Source organism: Strigops habroptila, chromosome 10 (assembly GCF_004027225.2).
Source record: "Strigops habroptila isolate Jane chromosome 10, bStrHab1.2.pri, whole genome shotgun sequence".
Lineage (NCBI taxonomy): Eukaryota > Metazoa > Chordata > Aves > Psittaciformes > Psittacidae > Strigops > Strigops habroptila.
This window is the reverse complement of record NC_046359.1, coordinates 33,857,028-33,875,455: the sequence shown is the minus strand read 5'-3', so window position 1 is coordinate 33,875,455 and position 18,428 is coordinate 33,857,028. Positions and strand designations below refer to the sequence as shown.

At 41.5% G+C, this 18,428-nt stretch overlaps 1 protein-coding gene across 2 annotated transcripts in view; it reads left to right on the top strand.

Annotated features, from left to right (window-relative positions):
• The window catches only part of ALK (ALK receptor tyrosine kinase), a 312,254-nt gene that overhangs the window by 83,250 nt on the left and 210,576 nt on the right, over positions 1 to 18,428 (top strand). For both annotated transcript variants that reach the window (XM_030499619.1, XM_030499618.1), the window contains exon 3: positions 10,305 to 10,469. In XM_030499619.1, the coding sequence (XP_030355479.1) occupies positions 10,305 to 10,469 (165 nt within the window). The remainder of the gene's footprint in view (positions 1 to 10,304; positions 10,470 to 18,428) is intronic.

Sequence of the window (18,428 nt, the reverse complement as noted above, 5' to 3'; positions counted from 1 at the left end):
TTAGGGCAGGTACCTTGAAACTACCGGAGAATCTTGAAGAGGGGCAGCAGTAATCTGTTTTTTTTTTTCTATCTTTGCACTCGAACATTTCCAAAAGTTGGCAGAATCTCCTTTAAATTAAAGGGGTGGCAGTGGCCTAAGAGGACAATTCTTAAAACTTCTATTCTCTATTCCTCTGCATTCTTGCAGCTTATATCCACCTGAATGCCTATTAGTAAACTTCCCAGGGATCTAGGTTTCTGTCCAGAACTGCTATGAGCATGATAGGGGTGGACAGTGCCTTTCAGCAGCTCATTATTGGCTCTGGATCTAAGCAGCTCTGTGAAAGTCATGCAGGGGCTCAGCAGAGCAAAGCAGAAGACAAAGTTAGACCATCCAAGCTCTAGGCGAGTAACCTTGTCCCAGGACTACCCCTGCCCTCTGATTGAGTGGTTAATCCAAAATCACACAATAAAGCATTAGCAGAAATAAAACCCAGCAGTCCTTCACTACCGTGTGAAGGAAAACACTACTAAGTGTTTTCTGCCAGAAGCTTTCCTCACTGCTCCCAGTGTGACTGTGATTACAGAGCCCTCGATAAAAGTTCTATCAAAACTTTGTTTGCCTAATCATCTGATGGGACCCATCTCATTAACTGGCTGACACTGCTGAAGTGGGGCAATATTAGTTGTCTTAATTACTTTTTCCCTATGTTCTGCTATTGGAGAAATCTCTCTGATTGAAAGGCTGAGTAAATTGACATGGAGGGTCCCTCTTCCTCTGCCAAATTAAGTTTTCTGCTCCTTCGCTCAGAATTAAAAGTTCTGACAGACTGCCTCTAGTAGTTCTGGCAGGAGCAGTGCTTCATCAGATCTTTGAAACTATATGCAGCAATCCCGAAAGATAATCAACTGGCAAACAGGATACTTGAGAGTGATGCATTCATAAGACTTTTTGTCTATTTTGTCTAGAGGTTTCTAGGTTCATCTCTATCCAAGCATTGATTAATCATCTACCATCTCAGAGATGCAAAATCCATCTGCTTTTCAGAAAATAGAAGTCTTAAAAAACCACATGAAGTCAAAATTATCTGGGAATTCAACCTTCAGGGCAGGAGGACTCTTTAAATCTCCATATTTTTGTGTTTTCTTTTGTTCTCCTTGAAGTACACTCAGACTATTTCCTGTGGCTAGAACAAACTTTTAATGCATTCTGCATATGTGGACTTACAGTAGCGTATTAATCTCCCATTTGCAGCACTGATGGAACTCTGTCCTGGGGCTTACATGATTAACTGCACCCAGCCACATATTTCATTTCTTGTCCTGGTTGGTTGAATATTAATTTTCTCTTCTATATAGGTGTTGTATAAGAAATCAATTGTCCACTGCATAAAATCCATTAAGCTTCTGTAACAGAGGTTCCAGACGATGGGTGCCCCTTAAAGCCTGGAAGCTTTCATGCAGTTAATGTACCCATCCCTGTCCCATCCTCTACTTTACTCCAGGCCAGCCAACAACCCTGAACCTGGAGCATGATCCCAGCAGGGTATGGCAGAAAGTGTTACTGACTGGAAAAAACCCAAATGCAATTCAGCCCATCTAAATTCTGTTTTGAAAGAAGAACATGTTTCTTGAGAACAACAGGCATAAGGCTTGCCATGTTGGACCATTTGGGAAATAGGAGATGGCTTTTGCTTTTTAACTCTTCTTATGTCACTGTTCTGAACCAGCTTTGTGCAAAATATAGAAGTATCTCTCTCAAGCTGTTTAGGAAAGTACAGGAAAGTTTAGGGAGTAGTGGTGGTTTGGATGCTAAACTTAACTGGGAATAAAACTCCAGGGAAAACTGCAGATCCAGCTCCCAAATGACTGGTGTGCTTTAAAATGTCTATGAAAGGTGAGTTCAGCAGAGGAGGAGCACATACCTTCAAGAATGCATAATTATTCACAGCTTTGATTTAATAGGTACTAAAAGCCTAATCCAAAGGATGGCCTCTATTAACAATTTATTAATAATTTCATTCAGCTCTATGTCTTCAGAAAACTAATTTGACAGGGTTGTTGGGTTTGATTATTTTTTTTTACACTTTCTAATAGAATGTTATCTGTGATGAGTTCATGATTTCCTGAATTGAGTTTGCTAAAAAAGAATAATTAAAATGTGTTGGAGTGATTTAACTGTGGAATAATTTGGGTTCATTCTTGCTGCATATTTGATGCTTAGTGGCACGGCAGTTGCTCAGTGAGGTGTCAGATTATTAGGTATTTTTCTCTGGTAGGTTGTGTGCAACTTGCTGAATTCAAGTATTCGTGTGGATGCATTCAAAATCCCATTTCATTCATGTGAGTTGGATACCAGATAGATACTGCTGACATGAAACTCAATGGGTTTGAACAGCAAACAAAAGGGAAGATGGAGAGAAAGAGGGCACCAGCCAGATGAATTTGTACTACAGTTAGGTTCCCATGACTACTTGTTTTATAAATCTGCAACAAATCAGACTAACACTGACATCTTCAGAATGATGAAGCTATCACTATACTTGGCTCAGCATGGCAATAGTGAGATGCATGGATATGAACTAATTGTTACGACAAGTTTCTGTTTGGAAGGTGAGATAAAGTCAGGAGAGCAATGAGGAGAATAATACTCTGTCACAGAGGAAAAATTAATCAGTGCTTTCTTAGTAAAGATGTTGCAAAAGTGATGTACCGCCTTAATTCAAACACATCCTTTTTGCAATCTTAGAAGTACTCTCACATAGTTTTAGAGATAATGTTATGAATATAATGGGGCAAGACTTCTATTAACAGCAGTTATTCACACCAGATTAATAGAATTGCTCCATATAAAATAGCAGATGCTGTGACCCAATATACATATGCAAGAATTCTTGTTTAACAGTTAGATGGTATTTTTGCCATGTGCAATGGTGCTGAAATCCAGGGGGAGGAAAATCACAGGAAAAGCAGCATCTGCCTAGCTAAACTGAAGGCTGTACTAAGCAAGAAAGAAGAAAAAAATCTTATTCGGGAGAAATTTTTACTTTCTTTCAAGTTACTCTTTTCCTTATATCCTCTTTCGTCTGCAGATAATATGCCAATGACAGCTTAACATTTCTTCAATAATAAAATAACATCCAGTAAGACAACAAATTACTTTTCTCCCTGTCTCTCAAGTATTCATTTTCTCTAGAGATCTCTCAGACTTCATGGAAGAGGTCCCTTGTACGAATTGTCAAAACATGACAGTTCATCCAACCGCTGTTTTGCGCCAACTGGAGCATGTTTTCTAACAATCGCTGTTAGTCAATGCTTCAGTCTTTTGGCCAGGACTGGCATTAGAAATGCGCTTTTCTCTATCGTTTTGCTGCATGCATGGGAGACTTGGTGGACAAATATTTCTTGTGTGGAGGATGAGCCCTGTCACTTCTTAGAGCCGGAGGAATGAAGATGAGAGTTATTGCTGGTTGCTCTCCCAACACCCCCTCCTCACACCTCTCTTTGTAGCTGTCTTGAAAGACTGTGCTTATAATTGATTGATAAAGGAGTCCTGGCCCTCTTCTTTGTAGCTTGATTTCTACTGAACAAAGCAGCTGTCAAAGATTTTGGTGATTCAGTCCCTGGTGCAAACTGAGGAGCTGGGTAGATATAAAGTATATGCTGTCACTTTACAGATTCTCTTAACAAATAAATGAATGGTTGCATTATTGTCGCTCTCTCTAAGTGGCCCATCCAGCTGTGGCTCACTCCCCGGAGGATTAATTTAAACCCTTGTGGCACGAGGAGAGCCCTGTGCTCCCCAGGGAGACAGGCAGCTTGCCCTGCGCTCTGTACCGAGGCCTGAGCGCTGATCCTGGGGGTGATTCCTGGTAAAATGATGCCTCCTGTGGGGTACTGCTCCTCTGAAACGTTTTTTCTTCCCAATGCAATCTAATAGCCCCTTCCAAGGGAAACCCAAGCTGGGGCTGTTCAGCCTGGAGAAGAGAAGGCTCAGAGGGGATCTGATCCATGTGATTAAGTATCTGAAGGGATGGTGTCAAAAGGATGGGGCCAGACTCCTCTCGCTGGTGCCAGGCAATGGGAAGAGAGGCAACAGGTATAACCTAAAACACAGGAAGTTCCACCTGAACATGAGGAAGAACTTCTCTACTGTGAAGGTGACCAAGCATTGGAAGAGGTTGTGGAGTCTCCTTCCTGGAGATACTCAAGAGCGGCGTGGACACAGTCCTGAGTGTTTGCTTTAGGTGAACTTGTTTAAGCAGGGAGGTTGCACTAGATGATTCCAGCGGTCCCTTCCAGCCTCAGCCATCCCGCGGTACCCCCCGGGCGCCGCGTTAAAACCTCCCTGTCCCGCAGCGAGCTCTGAGGGAGGAGCGCTGGGGGCGCGCACCTGCGAGGGAAGGGGAGGGCCGGCCCGCCTCCCGCCGCCCTTCCCTTCCCAGCCCAGCCCGGGGGCGACCCCAGCCCCGCAGAAGCTGGAGGGTCTCCAGGAAGCGAGGAGGTAGGGAAGAGGTTCTGGGCAGCGGTAGCAGACACAGCACAGGGCTCTGCGCCTCGCCCGCCCTGCAGGGTCACAAAATGGCCGCTGGGGCGGCGTGAGGGGGAAGAGGCACATCGCATCAGCATCGTGAGGGAGCGGCGGTGCTCCCGTCAGTAACTCGAGGCCGGGTGAGTGTACATGGAGAGTAATGGTGAGGAGGAAGGCTGCAGAGCAGTAAGATAACGTGTTAAGTAGCTTTAAATTAAAAGGAGTCCCTGGTGAGCCCAGGCTGTGTTTCAGGGCAGCAGAGGGGTTGGTGTGCTGCCCGGCTGCTCTCCTCACTGCCTCACTTGCAGGTCGCTGAGGTGCATCAGGCAGGATGGACCCCAAAGCCGTGGGGCTCCCCAGTTCCTCGCCTGCCCTACCACGCCATGTTGCTGCTCTCATGTTTGTCACCTCCCAGAGCAGCAACCCAAACACCAGGCAGTTATGTTGGTGCAGGCATTTGCTAGGGGTAGTAAGGCTTGGGGTGCCTGGCAGGGATACATGTGTCATACTGTCGCTTAAAATGGTTTGCTCTTGCTTAGTGCTGGATAATGGAAGAAAGTAGATGAAAATGTCTCTTCGGGCTTGTTTTCTCTGAAGGAACCAGTTAAACCTTGCAATTGTTTTTCCTCTCTGATTTTCATGACTGCTGACACCTTTTTCCCTTTCCCTGTGGGATTTTTGTTTTTTTTTTTTTTTTTTTTGGGGGGTTTATTTTTGGTGCCCTTCGATGCTGTGGTGGATTTGCTCATTTTTACATTGCTGCTGCACCTTGAGCTGCACGGGGTAAAGGTGGCACTAGGGATCCATTTGCAGAGAGTTTCACCTTGTGTTCGTGGGTGTAGTGCTCACTTCCAAGGGTCTGGCCTGTATTTCGTGTCCTCCTGGGTATTGAGCAGGCTGGTGAGCTGACAGGAAGAGAGCACAGTCTCCTATTTATGGTCCATTTTCACAGAGAAATACTTGTCTCTGCAGGCTTCCATGTATCACCCCACATGTGTACCCCTGTACTGGCGGGCAGAAGTTCAGAAGAGCCTGATGAGGCAATTGAAATGCTTAGATTGAATGCCCTGTGCCCTTTTCTACCCAGAGGGAATGGGGAAGGCTTTAGGAACTGGCTCTGTCCCTAGGATTAATAACTGGCAAATCAATTTGTCATTTCCCTGTCATAAATTAAAAGCTTATAGGTCTTATAACATGAGTATAATAGAGGTTAGTGGGTTTTGATGGAGGTCTCAAAGCTCACTCAGCAGAGCACGTCTCTAGTATACAGTTTAAATTATGTCTCCTCCACAAGGAATGTCTGTCAATATTTGTATGAAAAAAAGGCATCCTGTACGCTGCTTCTGCAATTGCTGCCACTGGAGGAGGTGTGTGCTTGAGGGAAATTGTGATGCTGTTTTGATTGGTGTGACCTCTGCATTGTGCATTTGTGTCTCCAGATGTCGTACAAATTAGTCATGTTTAAGCTGATGAGCTGCCAGTTAGGAAGTCTCTAAGATGGTTGTTCTGAGAACAGAGAACCTCTACCTGCTCCCTTGTCTGTTGCACTGAGAAAACCACTCCAGGGTGAGCAGCTGAGAGCAATGGAGGAGAAGTGATTTGTAGGAGTTGGTAGACCAGGAGTGAAAAGGACTCTTAAGTCAGCCACATATAGAACTAGAAAGGAGCAGTCTAAGAGGAAATTACCTGCTGGTGAGATTCTTGTGGTTGAAAGGAGATGTGGTTTAAAACAAACCTAGTTTGTTGTTGGGCAGCTGAAGAAAGGATAATCAGAATAGTTTTTTAACAAGAACAGGCTTTTTATAGCTCTCCTTAAATTAGATTCTTTTCATTTTGAATAAGGCATCTTTCTGTGATGTGTGGTTACACAAATGATCTAAGAGGATCCAAAGGGCGAATGATCCATAATCTGACCTGCAGCAATGTAAAAGCAGATTACTGTATGTTGGTGTATTATTTATACTACTATTTTAAGTAATTTGTTTATTAGAAAACTCTAATCAGTTTAATTGAAACAGATGGAGTCACCAGATATTTCAGTTGTTTGTGCACAAATCATTGCTGTTAGACGTTGATTAAAAAGAAATAAATTGAAGCACTCACAAGACTCTAATGTCATCAGACACACACAGATCCCGCTGTCTTTTCAATCAGATAGTAGCTTAATTTACTTCCCAGTCTATGATTGGTTTCCTGTATCTTCATACATACCAGAAACTGAAATGATTGATATCTGCAGCCTTTTTTAAACTGGTGTTTATATTAATTTGATTATAAGCGTCGCTTTTGTTTCCTCTTTAAAGGCGTAACGTAATGAAGAAAAAATAGATTTCTAATAAATAAGCTGTTCTGTCTCTCTAAAGTCCAGTGGTTGCAAATGCTAAAGATTGTTGGACAAGGAGTTGGGGTTTTTTGCAATATATTTAAAAACAGACTTTGCAATTTACTGGCACTTAAATTCCTTATATAGAGGAATTAAGCCTTTTGGATCTATAATGTCAATACAGTTGTGGCATAAATGCATGTGGTGGATATAAATCTCTGTGACAGCTCTTTAAAAAAACCCACCAGAAATCACACACCCCCGCCACACACTTTACTGACAGGGCATGCTACTGAAGTCCTAAAGCTCTGTATCTAGTCAATTTATATTGGTAGTAGGTTTAAAAAACAATCACTAAAAGTTTTGTTAGATTTAATTACCTTTCCTGCAGTGTTTGCCCTTCTTCAGGAAAGGCAGAATGGCTTTTATTCAGCTTCCAAAGGCACACAGCTGCTGCTTTATGTGCTTAGCCAGGCAAGGGCAAAGTAAACTGAGTGTTGCATTTAAACATGTAAGACCAAGGTAAAAAAAGGAAGGCAAAAGACCTTTTTGGGGGTTTTTTTATGCGAAGGCATAAAAAACGGCAGGTGATTTGTGGCAGCAATTCAAATATTGTAGGTTCTGTATTTGCAAATCTGGTTTATATGGTCTTGTAGCAGTTACCACACCAAGAGCAGCTTATCACTGAAAAAAAATGTATGTATTCCATATAATGCTTTTTTTATAAAGTATATTACATTGTCAGTAGTGAAGGACATTGTGAAAGAAGGAAAGCCTGGGGGTAGGAAGTTAACGTTAGGCTTGGAAGACTGGATGCTGTTTGTGCAGATTTTGCTGTGTTGCATCAGATAACATTTCTTTGTCATCCTTTCTTTGTACTGAGTAGGATAATAGCATTGAAATAGCCTGATGCAAGACTCATTTAAATAAGAGTTCATGAAGATACGTGCAAATATTCTGGTGATGTGGAGGCACTATCAAGTTCTGCTAAAGATGCAAGTATGTTTTCATTAAATCACAGACACTTTCAGATGTATGGTCTCCTCCTCTTGCAAGGATTAACCTGTTGTAAAGGCCATTCAGCTTGATCACAAGAGGCATGTTAGATCACATCCACTTCTCTGTATGCTATTCATTGCAAGGAAAGGAAATGGTATTGCTACTTGCCTTTTTCCTTTATTTTCTCCCCTTCGGTCTGAGGCTTTAGTTGTCTGCAGGGGTCATAACGCTAAATGTGACGACTGTTATTTAATCACATACCCCAATTAAGTTGTCCCAGTTGTAGGTCAGAGGCCTGCTGTGTTAAGGGCTCCACAACTGATTGATAGCTCTCTTTTGAGCAGGAGGTTCTGGAAAGTGAGACTGAATGGGGGAGCTGAGCTGGCTATTGAGTGCTTGTAGGCGTTGTAATCAGGCTGTCAGGGGTGGAGAAGGAAAATGAGAGTGCCTTGTGGATATCCATGAAGGGCTTCTCTGCTTGGGGGCAAGAGGGTAAGGGAGCACAAAGGCTTCTGTTCCCAGCAGCTGGATGGGAGAGGCGTGGAAGCAAGCAGCAACTGCTGGAAAGCTCATGAAAATAGGAGACTGATGGGGGAGAGAAGCCCATGAAGAATTAAATAGTTGATTTGAAATGACTGCTCTTGCCACGTGTTGATCTTGGCCTGGGCCTTCCATTGTCCTGGCGTGAGCTGTATTTCATAGAATCATAGGATGGTTAGAGTTGGAAAGGACCTTAAGATCATCTAGTTAGTGCCTTAAAGCACGTGCTACTCAAGGTGTTCCCCATGAGTAAACTATGCAGTAATGATACTGTATCTTCTGTAGTTGAGAGTTTGATTGCTCTTTTGTCCATTTAGGCTTTGCCACAAAGTTTAATAGACTCTTAATACTTTACAGGGTTAAAAAAAGTGTGGTTTATTTTTCTTTTTTTAAAGATCATCTAAGGGACTAGAAATCAGTGGTCTAAGGTTTTTTGTGATATTGCAGTAGAAAACTGTATAGCATGGCTATACCCACTGTTCCCTGCTGCCTAAACTGAAGTGTGCCTCATGTATCGTGAAATTTATATTGATAACATAGAGGCCTGGAGAGGGTATTCTCAAATTTAAGGAAATACATAGAATCCTTGTTACTGCTTGTGGTGTATATGGATTCCTTACATTTCATGGTTTCTATTGTGTTGTGAAGCATTCAAAGTGCTGAGTGAATGATAAAGCACCTGATTAAGAAAATCAAATATAAATTGGAAAAATAGACTCTGCTCTTTCCAGCTTGCTTTTAGAAAGGCAAATTAGCTGGGAAAGTTATAGTAGGAGGGCAACAGTATTAACCTTCAGATCAGCAAATGTTATATCACCAGGAGAACAGGCTGAACTACATAAATCTGTGCACACTAAGAAGAAATTAGATGCTTAATAGAGAATGTAATTGAAGTTTTTTAAAAAAATTAGTTAATTCTACTAATGTCGATTCAGATTATTTGTTCCACTTGGATAGCTGTGGCAGGACAGTAGAAAATTCCAAGGAAGAGCTGGATTTTTTTGCTGGGCTTTTTCAAATGGATCTAGCCTTTTCATAAACATTGAGTTAGGTCAGAAATAGTTTCTGTTACTGAATATTGTTGTTGACTCCTGGCTGTGGTGACAAAAGTAAATGTGTACTGGACATTCCAGAAAATTTAGCAATCCTGCCAATTACAAGTAAAATCCGTGCAGGTTACCACTGCATGTTGTGTTAAGCAACTAGAGTTATGGTGTGATGGTAAATTGGACACTGGGAAGTGAATCATAGCAGCACCAGCAGGGTAATTGGTTTCTGAAAGAGAAGCATCTCAAAAAGAAAGGGCGGTGTTGGAGGCAGATGCTGCCTGCGCTGCTTGGAGACTGAAGCTTTGCAGCAGCAGATCAAGCTTCTGCTGGCTTGGTGAAGCATTTCAGACCCCAGGGGTCAGAAGGTTGCTTTGCAGGGTCCAGTCCCTATGGCTACCAGCATGTCCCATATGCCAAGGATTTATGACTTGCTTTGCAGAGTCCTGTGCTCGCTGAGATGGAACATGCTGTGAAGCATGTTAGTAGTCTTTGCACTGTAATGGTTCTGGTTGAATCTGCACCAGCGTCCCCAAGAAGACTGGCTTTCTGTGCCATTTTATCAACAAAGCTATTTCCCTTTCACTCTAGATGATGCCTTTCCCCACTTCAGCCTGCACTGCCCTTTTAATCTATCCTGAAGGGAACTACTGGCTCTTGGGTCTTCCTCTTGATTTGCTGCTACCTCCATAACAAACCTCTCTGTGCAGCCCATTTCAGACACATTTTTGCCTGTCTGTTTATGGACTTCCTCCATTTCTTTCTACCTCATTATGGAGAAGAACTTGCTGAAGTATAAAATGAGTATGTATACACACCTTCAAGCACAGAGGAAGCTGATTTTGATTAACCTGATATGTTCTATGTCTGTTTTCTTTTTCCAGTATTTGACTGCAATTTTGAATCTCCTTGTGAGCTGGAATATTCCCTTGCCTCAGAAGATCAAGAAACCCCCAACCACGCCTGGCTCAGACTGAGCGCAGAGGAGATCTCACAGCTAAACATCCCAGATGGGCCAGAGAGAGATCACTCTGAGAATACACCTAAAGGTAAGATGAGTACAACTATGTAATGCCTTCAGTGTAGTGGTTAATTTTTAAAACAAAACATCCTCACTCCACCCTCCAAAAAAATCCCTTACAAAAATACCAAACCACAAACCACAACCAAAACCCCACCCAAACATGTCCTCCTGAAATACCCAGGACAGCTATAATCCTTCTTTTACTGCAGCAGACAATGAATGTGAACTGTGAAAAACAAAGGGAGTCGTTCTGCACAGGAAAGATCTATTTTTGTCTAAAAGCAATCTGCATCATATGTATGGGAAGCAAAATACCAAACATTGTATTGTGGAAAATCTGAATCAGGCAGAATCATGCCTGATGTTTGGTTAAGAACAGTACTATGGTGTCTGAAGGTCATTCAGTCTTTGGAAGAGATGAATAAAATAGCCTGGGTTTACCTCTGCTCTAGATCCTGTTTACTGCTTACTTATATGCAGACCATTGTAGGCAATATGCTTTTGTCCAGGGCTTAGATTTTCTGTTTGGTAGGGAAATAAAAAAATGGAACAGTTTCTATACTAGGAAAAACTAAACAGACAAAGATTCTTTATTCTGCCTGATGGTAGGACTTCGAGGTCTATAAAAATGCACATTGAAGAGCAGTGGGAAGCAGCTGTGAAGTTAATGGGTGCTGCGTATAGAACAAGCAAGAGGAGGTATTTTTCATGTAGTACCTGAATAAATGGTGGTAATAGGATGCATGAATAAATGTTATGAAGGCCAGGAGTATGCAAAAGGTTAAAGAAAGATTGGATGAATTCTTGCAGAATACATTGTTCACTGGTTCCTTAATGCAGTAGTCTATTTACAGTCCTGATTCAAGAAGCCTCTTATACAGAAAGCTGCAAGTGGAAGGATCCTTTTCTTAGTAGCCAGTGTCAGAGATGGCATTTGCCTTTGCAAACCTGCAGCCTGACTGCTTGTAACAGTTCTTACGGTCACACAGATACTGAAAAAAAGTTTTGGTGATGCTTCATTCATACTCTTTAATTCCATTTTTGCATTCATATCAGTAGTAGAATCATAGAATGGTTTGGGTTGGAAGGGGCCTTAAGACCATCCAACCCCTGCCTTGGGCAGGGACACCTTCCACTAGAGCAGGTTGCTCCAAGCCCTGTCCAACCTGGCCTTGAACAATTCCAAGGATAGGGAAGCCTCAGCTTCCTTGAGGAGCCTGTTCCAGTGCCTCACCACCCTCACAGTAGAGAGCAACTTCCTTATATCTAACCTAAGTCTCCCCTGTTTAAGTTTGAGCCCATTACCCCTTGTCCTATCATACAGTTCCTGATGAAGAGTCCCTCTCCCCTCCTAGTGTAGTACTTTTCCCCACGTAGCCATTATAATTTAACTTCTAAAACCCATTGCTTGAGTGCTGGTTCAGCAGCAAACTGAATCATTTTGGTGGAATCTGTGTTGTGTGTAAAGCAGATGGACCACGTTTGTAATTCATGCAAATACCTTCTAATTTTCACATCAAAGAACATACATGCACATACTGAATTTCTTGCTACAAAGGTACAGTTAAGAGAAAATTTGAGGTAAATCAGAATGTCTGCTGCTGTTCTCTTTTTTTCTTATGTTCTAGTACAAGCTAGCTGCTGCTGAAATGTAGGAATTAAAATGTGCTTTTTTTGGAATTGAGAAGGGTTGCTGTCGCTTTCCTGGAGTGGGAAGAACCCGTGAAAAATAAATGTACTGCTCCAGGTGAAGAGCCTGGCCAGGTTGCAGCAGTGCTGCATGTTGTTGATATATGTTTCTCCTGGATTCTTTTTGATAAAGTTGTACCTTTGTTTCCAGTTTTATATGTCTATCAAAGCAGAAGCGGAGACTATTGGGTGGCTCCATAGCCCGAAACAGATGGTAGTAGTGGTTGATGATTTCCAGTGGCTTGTTGGGATAAAATTCCATTTGTGAGCCCAAAGCTTTGGGGTTTTTTTCATCTGGAAGATGGGCAGTTTAGGCTGAAGCTTCTGTTCTGCTGTTTTCCCCTTTTCTGAGGGGCAAGCACCCAGCATCACACCAATTGAGTGGACTTAGATTTGTGGGTTGCCAGGGTGGAGGGTTTTGGGGTGTTCCATTTGCTTGTTTGTTTAAATTACCACCTATGTTTGACATTGTCAGTGGTAATTTTCCCTTCAGCCCCTCGGTAGAGCTGTAGGTCTGCAACTCATAGATGACTGTAACTCTTGTGTGTATAAAGACTCATTTGTAAAATCAACACTTGGAGCTAGCATCTCTCTATTTTAAATCACTTTAATTACAGCTGCTTGGCACAGATAGTTGTGTGGTCTGTTTCAATCTGAAATAATTAAGCACAGTAGTTCCAACCCCCACTGTTTCCTGCAAATTGTACTTCCAATTATCCCAATCTCATTTCATCTCCTTTGCAGACAGTAATGCACAGAGATAAACAGATAGCATAACTAGATTTTGGGATGGTTTAGCTCATCCTTGTCACTTGGCTATCAAGTCATGTCAAGACATTGATAGAGACAAATGCCTTGGGTATGATACATTGTGCTTCATATACTTTTCTGTAAAAGCTTCAGTAGGAAATCACTGGGAGATCTCCCAGAGAGATGTATTGGAAGAACTTCTGTATTTTTGCCCCTGTCCCCACAACATGATACTGCTCAGTCTCAAGGAATCAGAACAAATCAGCATTGATCAAGCTACCTGGAGGAAGAACTAGTTTTAGGTGTCTCAGCATTGGTTACAGTCACATCTGAGTGCTTCACTCACTTGGCATGTTCAGCATGTGGTGTCACACAAATCATTGATCTTCTGAATAGGTTTAGATGGTGAGCTGCCAGTTTGATACTAAATTATTCAGGGTAAAAGATTGGAGGTCTGGTTGGCAAGGGATTGAAAAATGATGCTTTAACTGGATAATAGTGGCAGGTGAAATTTAGTGGAGGTAAGCTGAACTGAGGTGGTGGGAGAAACTATCAGAGTTTGGCATATATAAGGACAGATTCTGAGCTGGTTGTAAGTATTTAAGCTGATTTTTGGGGTAAGAATGGAGCTGTGAAAACATCAGCTCGGTAGCAGTCACAAAGTAAATGTGTTACTGGAACTTAGCTGGGAAGGCAATAGAAAATAGGAACAATATCCTGTAGTGTAAATGTGTGGGGCAGCTGTATCTGGAATATAATGCTCTGTTCTGGTTCCCATGCATCAAAAATCATTTAGTACAGCTGGGGAACTTATTAAAAGGGAAACAAGGATGATCTAAAGTATGTAATGAGTGTCTTTTATGAACACTTAAATTAACTAAGGCTACCCTGCCTGCAGGAGACATCTAAAGGAATACATGGCAGAGTTTTATAAAAATCACAGGCTTTTATTAAAATCTTTATAAAAGATGTATAAAGCTTTATAAATGCCTAAGACTTCATAAAACACTGAAAGGATGACTACAGGAGGAATATTTGTTACAACTTCTAGTACAGAATTGGACGGCATGAGATCAAGTTAGTAGATGTCAAGTTCAAAACAAAAGGAGATCTTTCAGTATGTAACAAACAGTAAAACTGTGGAACTTTTTTCCACAAGGTATTGTTGGTTCTGAAAGCCAATTGGGTGTGCTGCTTGACAGGATTTGTGCAGGGAAGAAAAATACTTACAGCTACTAAATTCTCCAGACTACCTTTTTTTGGCTCAGGAAGTGCTTGTGCAATAGATCCCTGAGGTGGGGAAGTACAACTGTTTGCTCTCCCTGTTCATATATTCTTTCCTATGTATCTACACCTGTCTGTTTTCAGAACTGCGTATGTCTGAAGCGAATGGATCTTTGGTCTGTGCTGGTGGGGTTGGTGTGGTGCTCTATCTCTCCCTCACATCCCAGCCCAGATTTTTTTTTTCTCCCTTTCAAAAAGGAGAGAAATGCATTAAGGGTTTCAGAGCAATTTGGAGAGAAAATGTGCTATTTAAACACTTAATACTATTTGCTATCCTGTTAGAGCCTTGTGAATGGTATCAAACCATGCAAAAATCACCCAGGTTGGAAAAGACCTTTAAGATCATCAAGTCCAACCGTTCCTCCAGCACTGTCAAGGCCACCACTAATCTATGTCACTGAGGGCCTCATCTACATGGTTTGTGAACACTTCTAAGGACAGTGATTACACTACTTCCCTGGGAAACCTCTTCCCCTTCCATCTGGTAAGTGGACCAGTGGGTGATAGAATCACTAGTGTATCTGCCAGCTTGGCACTGCATGGTATGTAAAAGTCTGCTGGAGTTACCAGTATTTCCAAGTCAAACTTACATAACTTCCTGCAGGATCAGGGATTTAAGGTTAAAATACCACCGAAACACTGAAGATCGAAGGGAAAGTCTCCACTGTTGGGATCTGAATCAGGCCTGTATGTGCTATAATGAGTAGGCAATCTGCTGTGAATTACTAGACTTTTTAATTCATGAATAATCAAAAAGATGCTATAAAAAATTCAAGCATTCTGCATCACTGACTGCGTTTATTTATTTTGACAAGTGTGATTAATTCTTAATTATTTATGGTCCTTCATAATCTATTATACCAGCAAATGTACTGCAGTCTATTGTAATGAAGTACGAGGAATTGCAGATCTTGCAACTGTGGCAGTATTTCCAAAGGAGGCAGGTTAGACAACCCAGTTTGTGGTTAGAATGACAGTTTGTGGAACAAGGAAGTTCCACTTCACAGCTGTGTGGATGTATGTGTTTGTCGTGCTAAAGTGAAGGAGTCATTTGCTTCTCTGATAAACCTGAAATGGGTCAAATGAGCCATAAATTCTGTGCTTCTCAAGTCTTGATTCAGACTCGGGGTTTTCTGTACTGTTTGGGTCTCTAGAATGATCCAGCTGTGAGTAGCAGAGCAGTTTAACAGCTGTCAGAAAGTGTGCCTTTCCAGAACTCATCTCGCCTGCTCCCTCACTGCAGTGCTTCGGTTTTCCTTCTGCCTGAGAAGCACTGGCTCAGCTCCCTGTCAGCAACACTGTTGCTGTGTTGACCATGGACTAGTGGAGGGCAATAATTGTGGTCTCAGATCTGGGAGCACAGTTGTGGCTTCCTTCAGAGTCAAATTTTACAAGGAAGAGGAAGAGAGGAACCGCTAGTACCTAGTTAATTTGTGTATTTAAGGAGGAAGGACCAGCAGCAACTGGGCCCAAAACAAATACACACAAAGTGGATCCCTATCTGTGCTTGATCAGAGTAATCCTTTTCCAACCATAAGTGAAGTTTTAAACTTAAAAGGATTAGAGGCTTGACCACTCCTGACTGTGGTGATGTGATTCTAGATAAGGTGAATTCCTGCTTCTGTGATCTGAAGATTTCAGGACCATGAAAATGTGCAGCTACTTGATAAAAATTTCAGATGAAGAGATAAGTTGAGGAGGTGTGACCACCATTTCAAGTCAGGATTGAAAAAGTACTAAGCCACCCTCCAAGTGTGAACGCCAATTGAGACAACTCGTTAATGGAAAATGTAGATTAAACTTTCATGCAAGATGGCAGGGGAAGAGAGAGATGAATGAGGACAGTGTCCTGACCAGCACTGATTAGTTGAAAAGCTCTTATGTAAGTTCTAACCCAAGTAGTATCTGCACATTATGTTAATGTGGTTTTGATTTTTGCAATTATTACTAAAGAGAAGGAGCAAGGCTGAGGCACTGAGCGTATTAGCAAATGGGAGATAATGAACTGCACGACTGTAAAATGGCTGTTGACTTTAATTTATGATTCCTCAGACAAAGAAGAATGAGGCAGATAATACAAGATAATAAATAATATTTTGTTTTAGATGATCACTTTATTAACAAAACAGTAGAGAATAAATCACTGTGGGCTTGCAAGAAGTAAGTAGTTGAAAAGTTATTTTTCATGCAGGACTCTTTAAGCAAAAAAAGTATTTGTAACATTTACAATTCCACTAAAAATTGGGGAAAAAATTTATCTCTGGAAAAGATAGCTCTTTACCAGGAGAAAGAGTAAAGAGCTCATGCTGGATAGACAGAAGTCTTCCCTTTACATTAATCCTGAAGACTGGTTTGAGGATATGCCTTTATCTCACAGAATTGATCTATCTTATGTGTCTGTTAAACAAGGTATCACAGTATTTCTTCTTTCCTGTAGTAATCGTTATGTGGAGTTGGAGGATTTGACAGGGTGGGTCTGAGAAAACCCCAGAATTGTCTTTTCGGGAGACTTTCTGGTTTTGGGGAAAAGTAGTTTTGAACCTATTGCAAATTTTGACAAAAAAACTTGCAAACCTGAATGTTCATTGCACCCTTGTCTTTAATGCTGGAGGAGAATGTGGATCATCTTGATCTGCATAGATTCAGTCCAGATGGTTGAATAATCCTCAAAAAGATACTGATGTGGTACGATGCCACCCTAGATTTAGTATTTATAAGCATTTGGATAAGCTACAGGTATCCTGGTGAAGATATGTACGTTTTGCACTTTTGTTTAGTGCAAAAGTGCAAAATCAGTGCAAAAAGTAGGGTTCAGTTTTCTATCAGTTTTTTTCCATTGTAAGATCTAGCCATTGAGTTGGTAGGAATAATTGCTGTGAGTTGAAGGATCAGCTATAAATCACAAGTGAAATCGTAGAAGAATTAAGTGGGATCTGGAGCAACACATGGACTGAAAATTACTCATCTCTCTTACTGTGAATGAGATTTACGGATTTGTAGGGATGACTTTTAAGTTCTTTGTAAACAGGGAGGGTTTTAAAATCAAAAATACTATTTACAATGAATAGTTCTGGTTGAGGTTGGCAACATACACATATCAAACATTACAGCACAGCCCTATAGGGATTTATGCAGCATTAATATGGCAAATACAAACCAAACTTGCTTCCAGAGCCTATTGGGCTGTGAAGGAGGGGGGAAAAAAACATGCACCTCTTTTCTGATGGTCAGATTCCAGCTCATGTTCTGTCGGTGCAAGGAATGGACCAGGTGTTCTTATCATTTTGCAGCTTGCTCTTCTCATTAGTACTACACTTGTGCTTTGTTATTGCAAAATGATTTCCCTTTAATGAGCCTGCTCTAAAGAGGCAAATTATTGTCTCGCTGTAGGATAGAGTGTTTGTTTATAGAGTAGCTCTGTATTTATAGGGACTATGGGTAAGCACGTGGGTTTGTTGATTTTTGGGAATCGTGTTTGTTCATTCCTTAATTCAGTGTAGACTTGCGTGCAACTCCACATGAAGCATTCTGCTCCCCAGGCTGGAAAAGAGAAATTCAGTTCAGTGTGCATCAGATGGTAGCACGCTCTGATGGCTTGCTGCATACCTGTGACTAATGTACTTCAACAAGTATATCCGAAAAAGGTACAGACAATGAAGAAGAAATGGGTTGTAAAATGGTCTCTTTCTCCTTGGCAAGATGAGAGGCACATTAAAAGGACAGCTGAAGGGAAGCGTATCCTGCTCTTGGCAGTGTTTGACCCTTTTTATAGGGAAAGACTACTGGATTAACACACATCTGTAATTATTTTTCCCCTCTCTGTGATGTAGGGGCATTGTTCTTTATCCCCAAATGTTTATGTACATCCATGAGTATGTTGTGTTTGGTTTGTTGGTTTTGTTTTTAATTGAACTTTTCGAGTCTAGAAAAATCATTCTTGTGGAAAGAATATTCAGTGACTTAAGAAATTGTTGTTTGATAGCAGGCAGGCTGGAAAGAAATTAAAACTCCCTCTCTTTTCTGTAGACTTTTTTTTAACCATGCTAGTGACAGCTCACGTATACAGCTCTGTACATAAAAACATCATGTATGATAAAGGACTATAGGCAAGACCCTGTAAGCCTTGCAGCCACTTGGCTGCCTATCGCCCCTCCTTACCAACCACAGCCTAAATATATCCATTGCCGGTTACTGCAATAACCTGTGCATCTTTAGCGCTTTACCTCTGAGGCTCTGAGTACTAAATAAGGCACTTCAGATA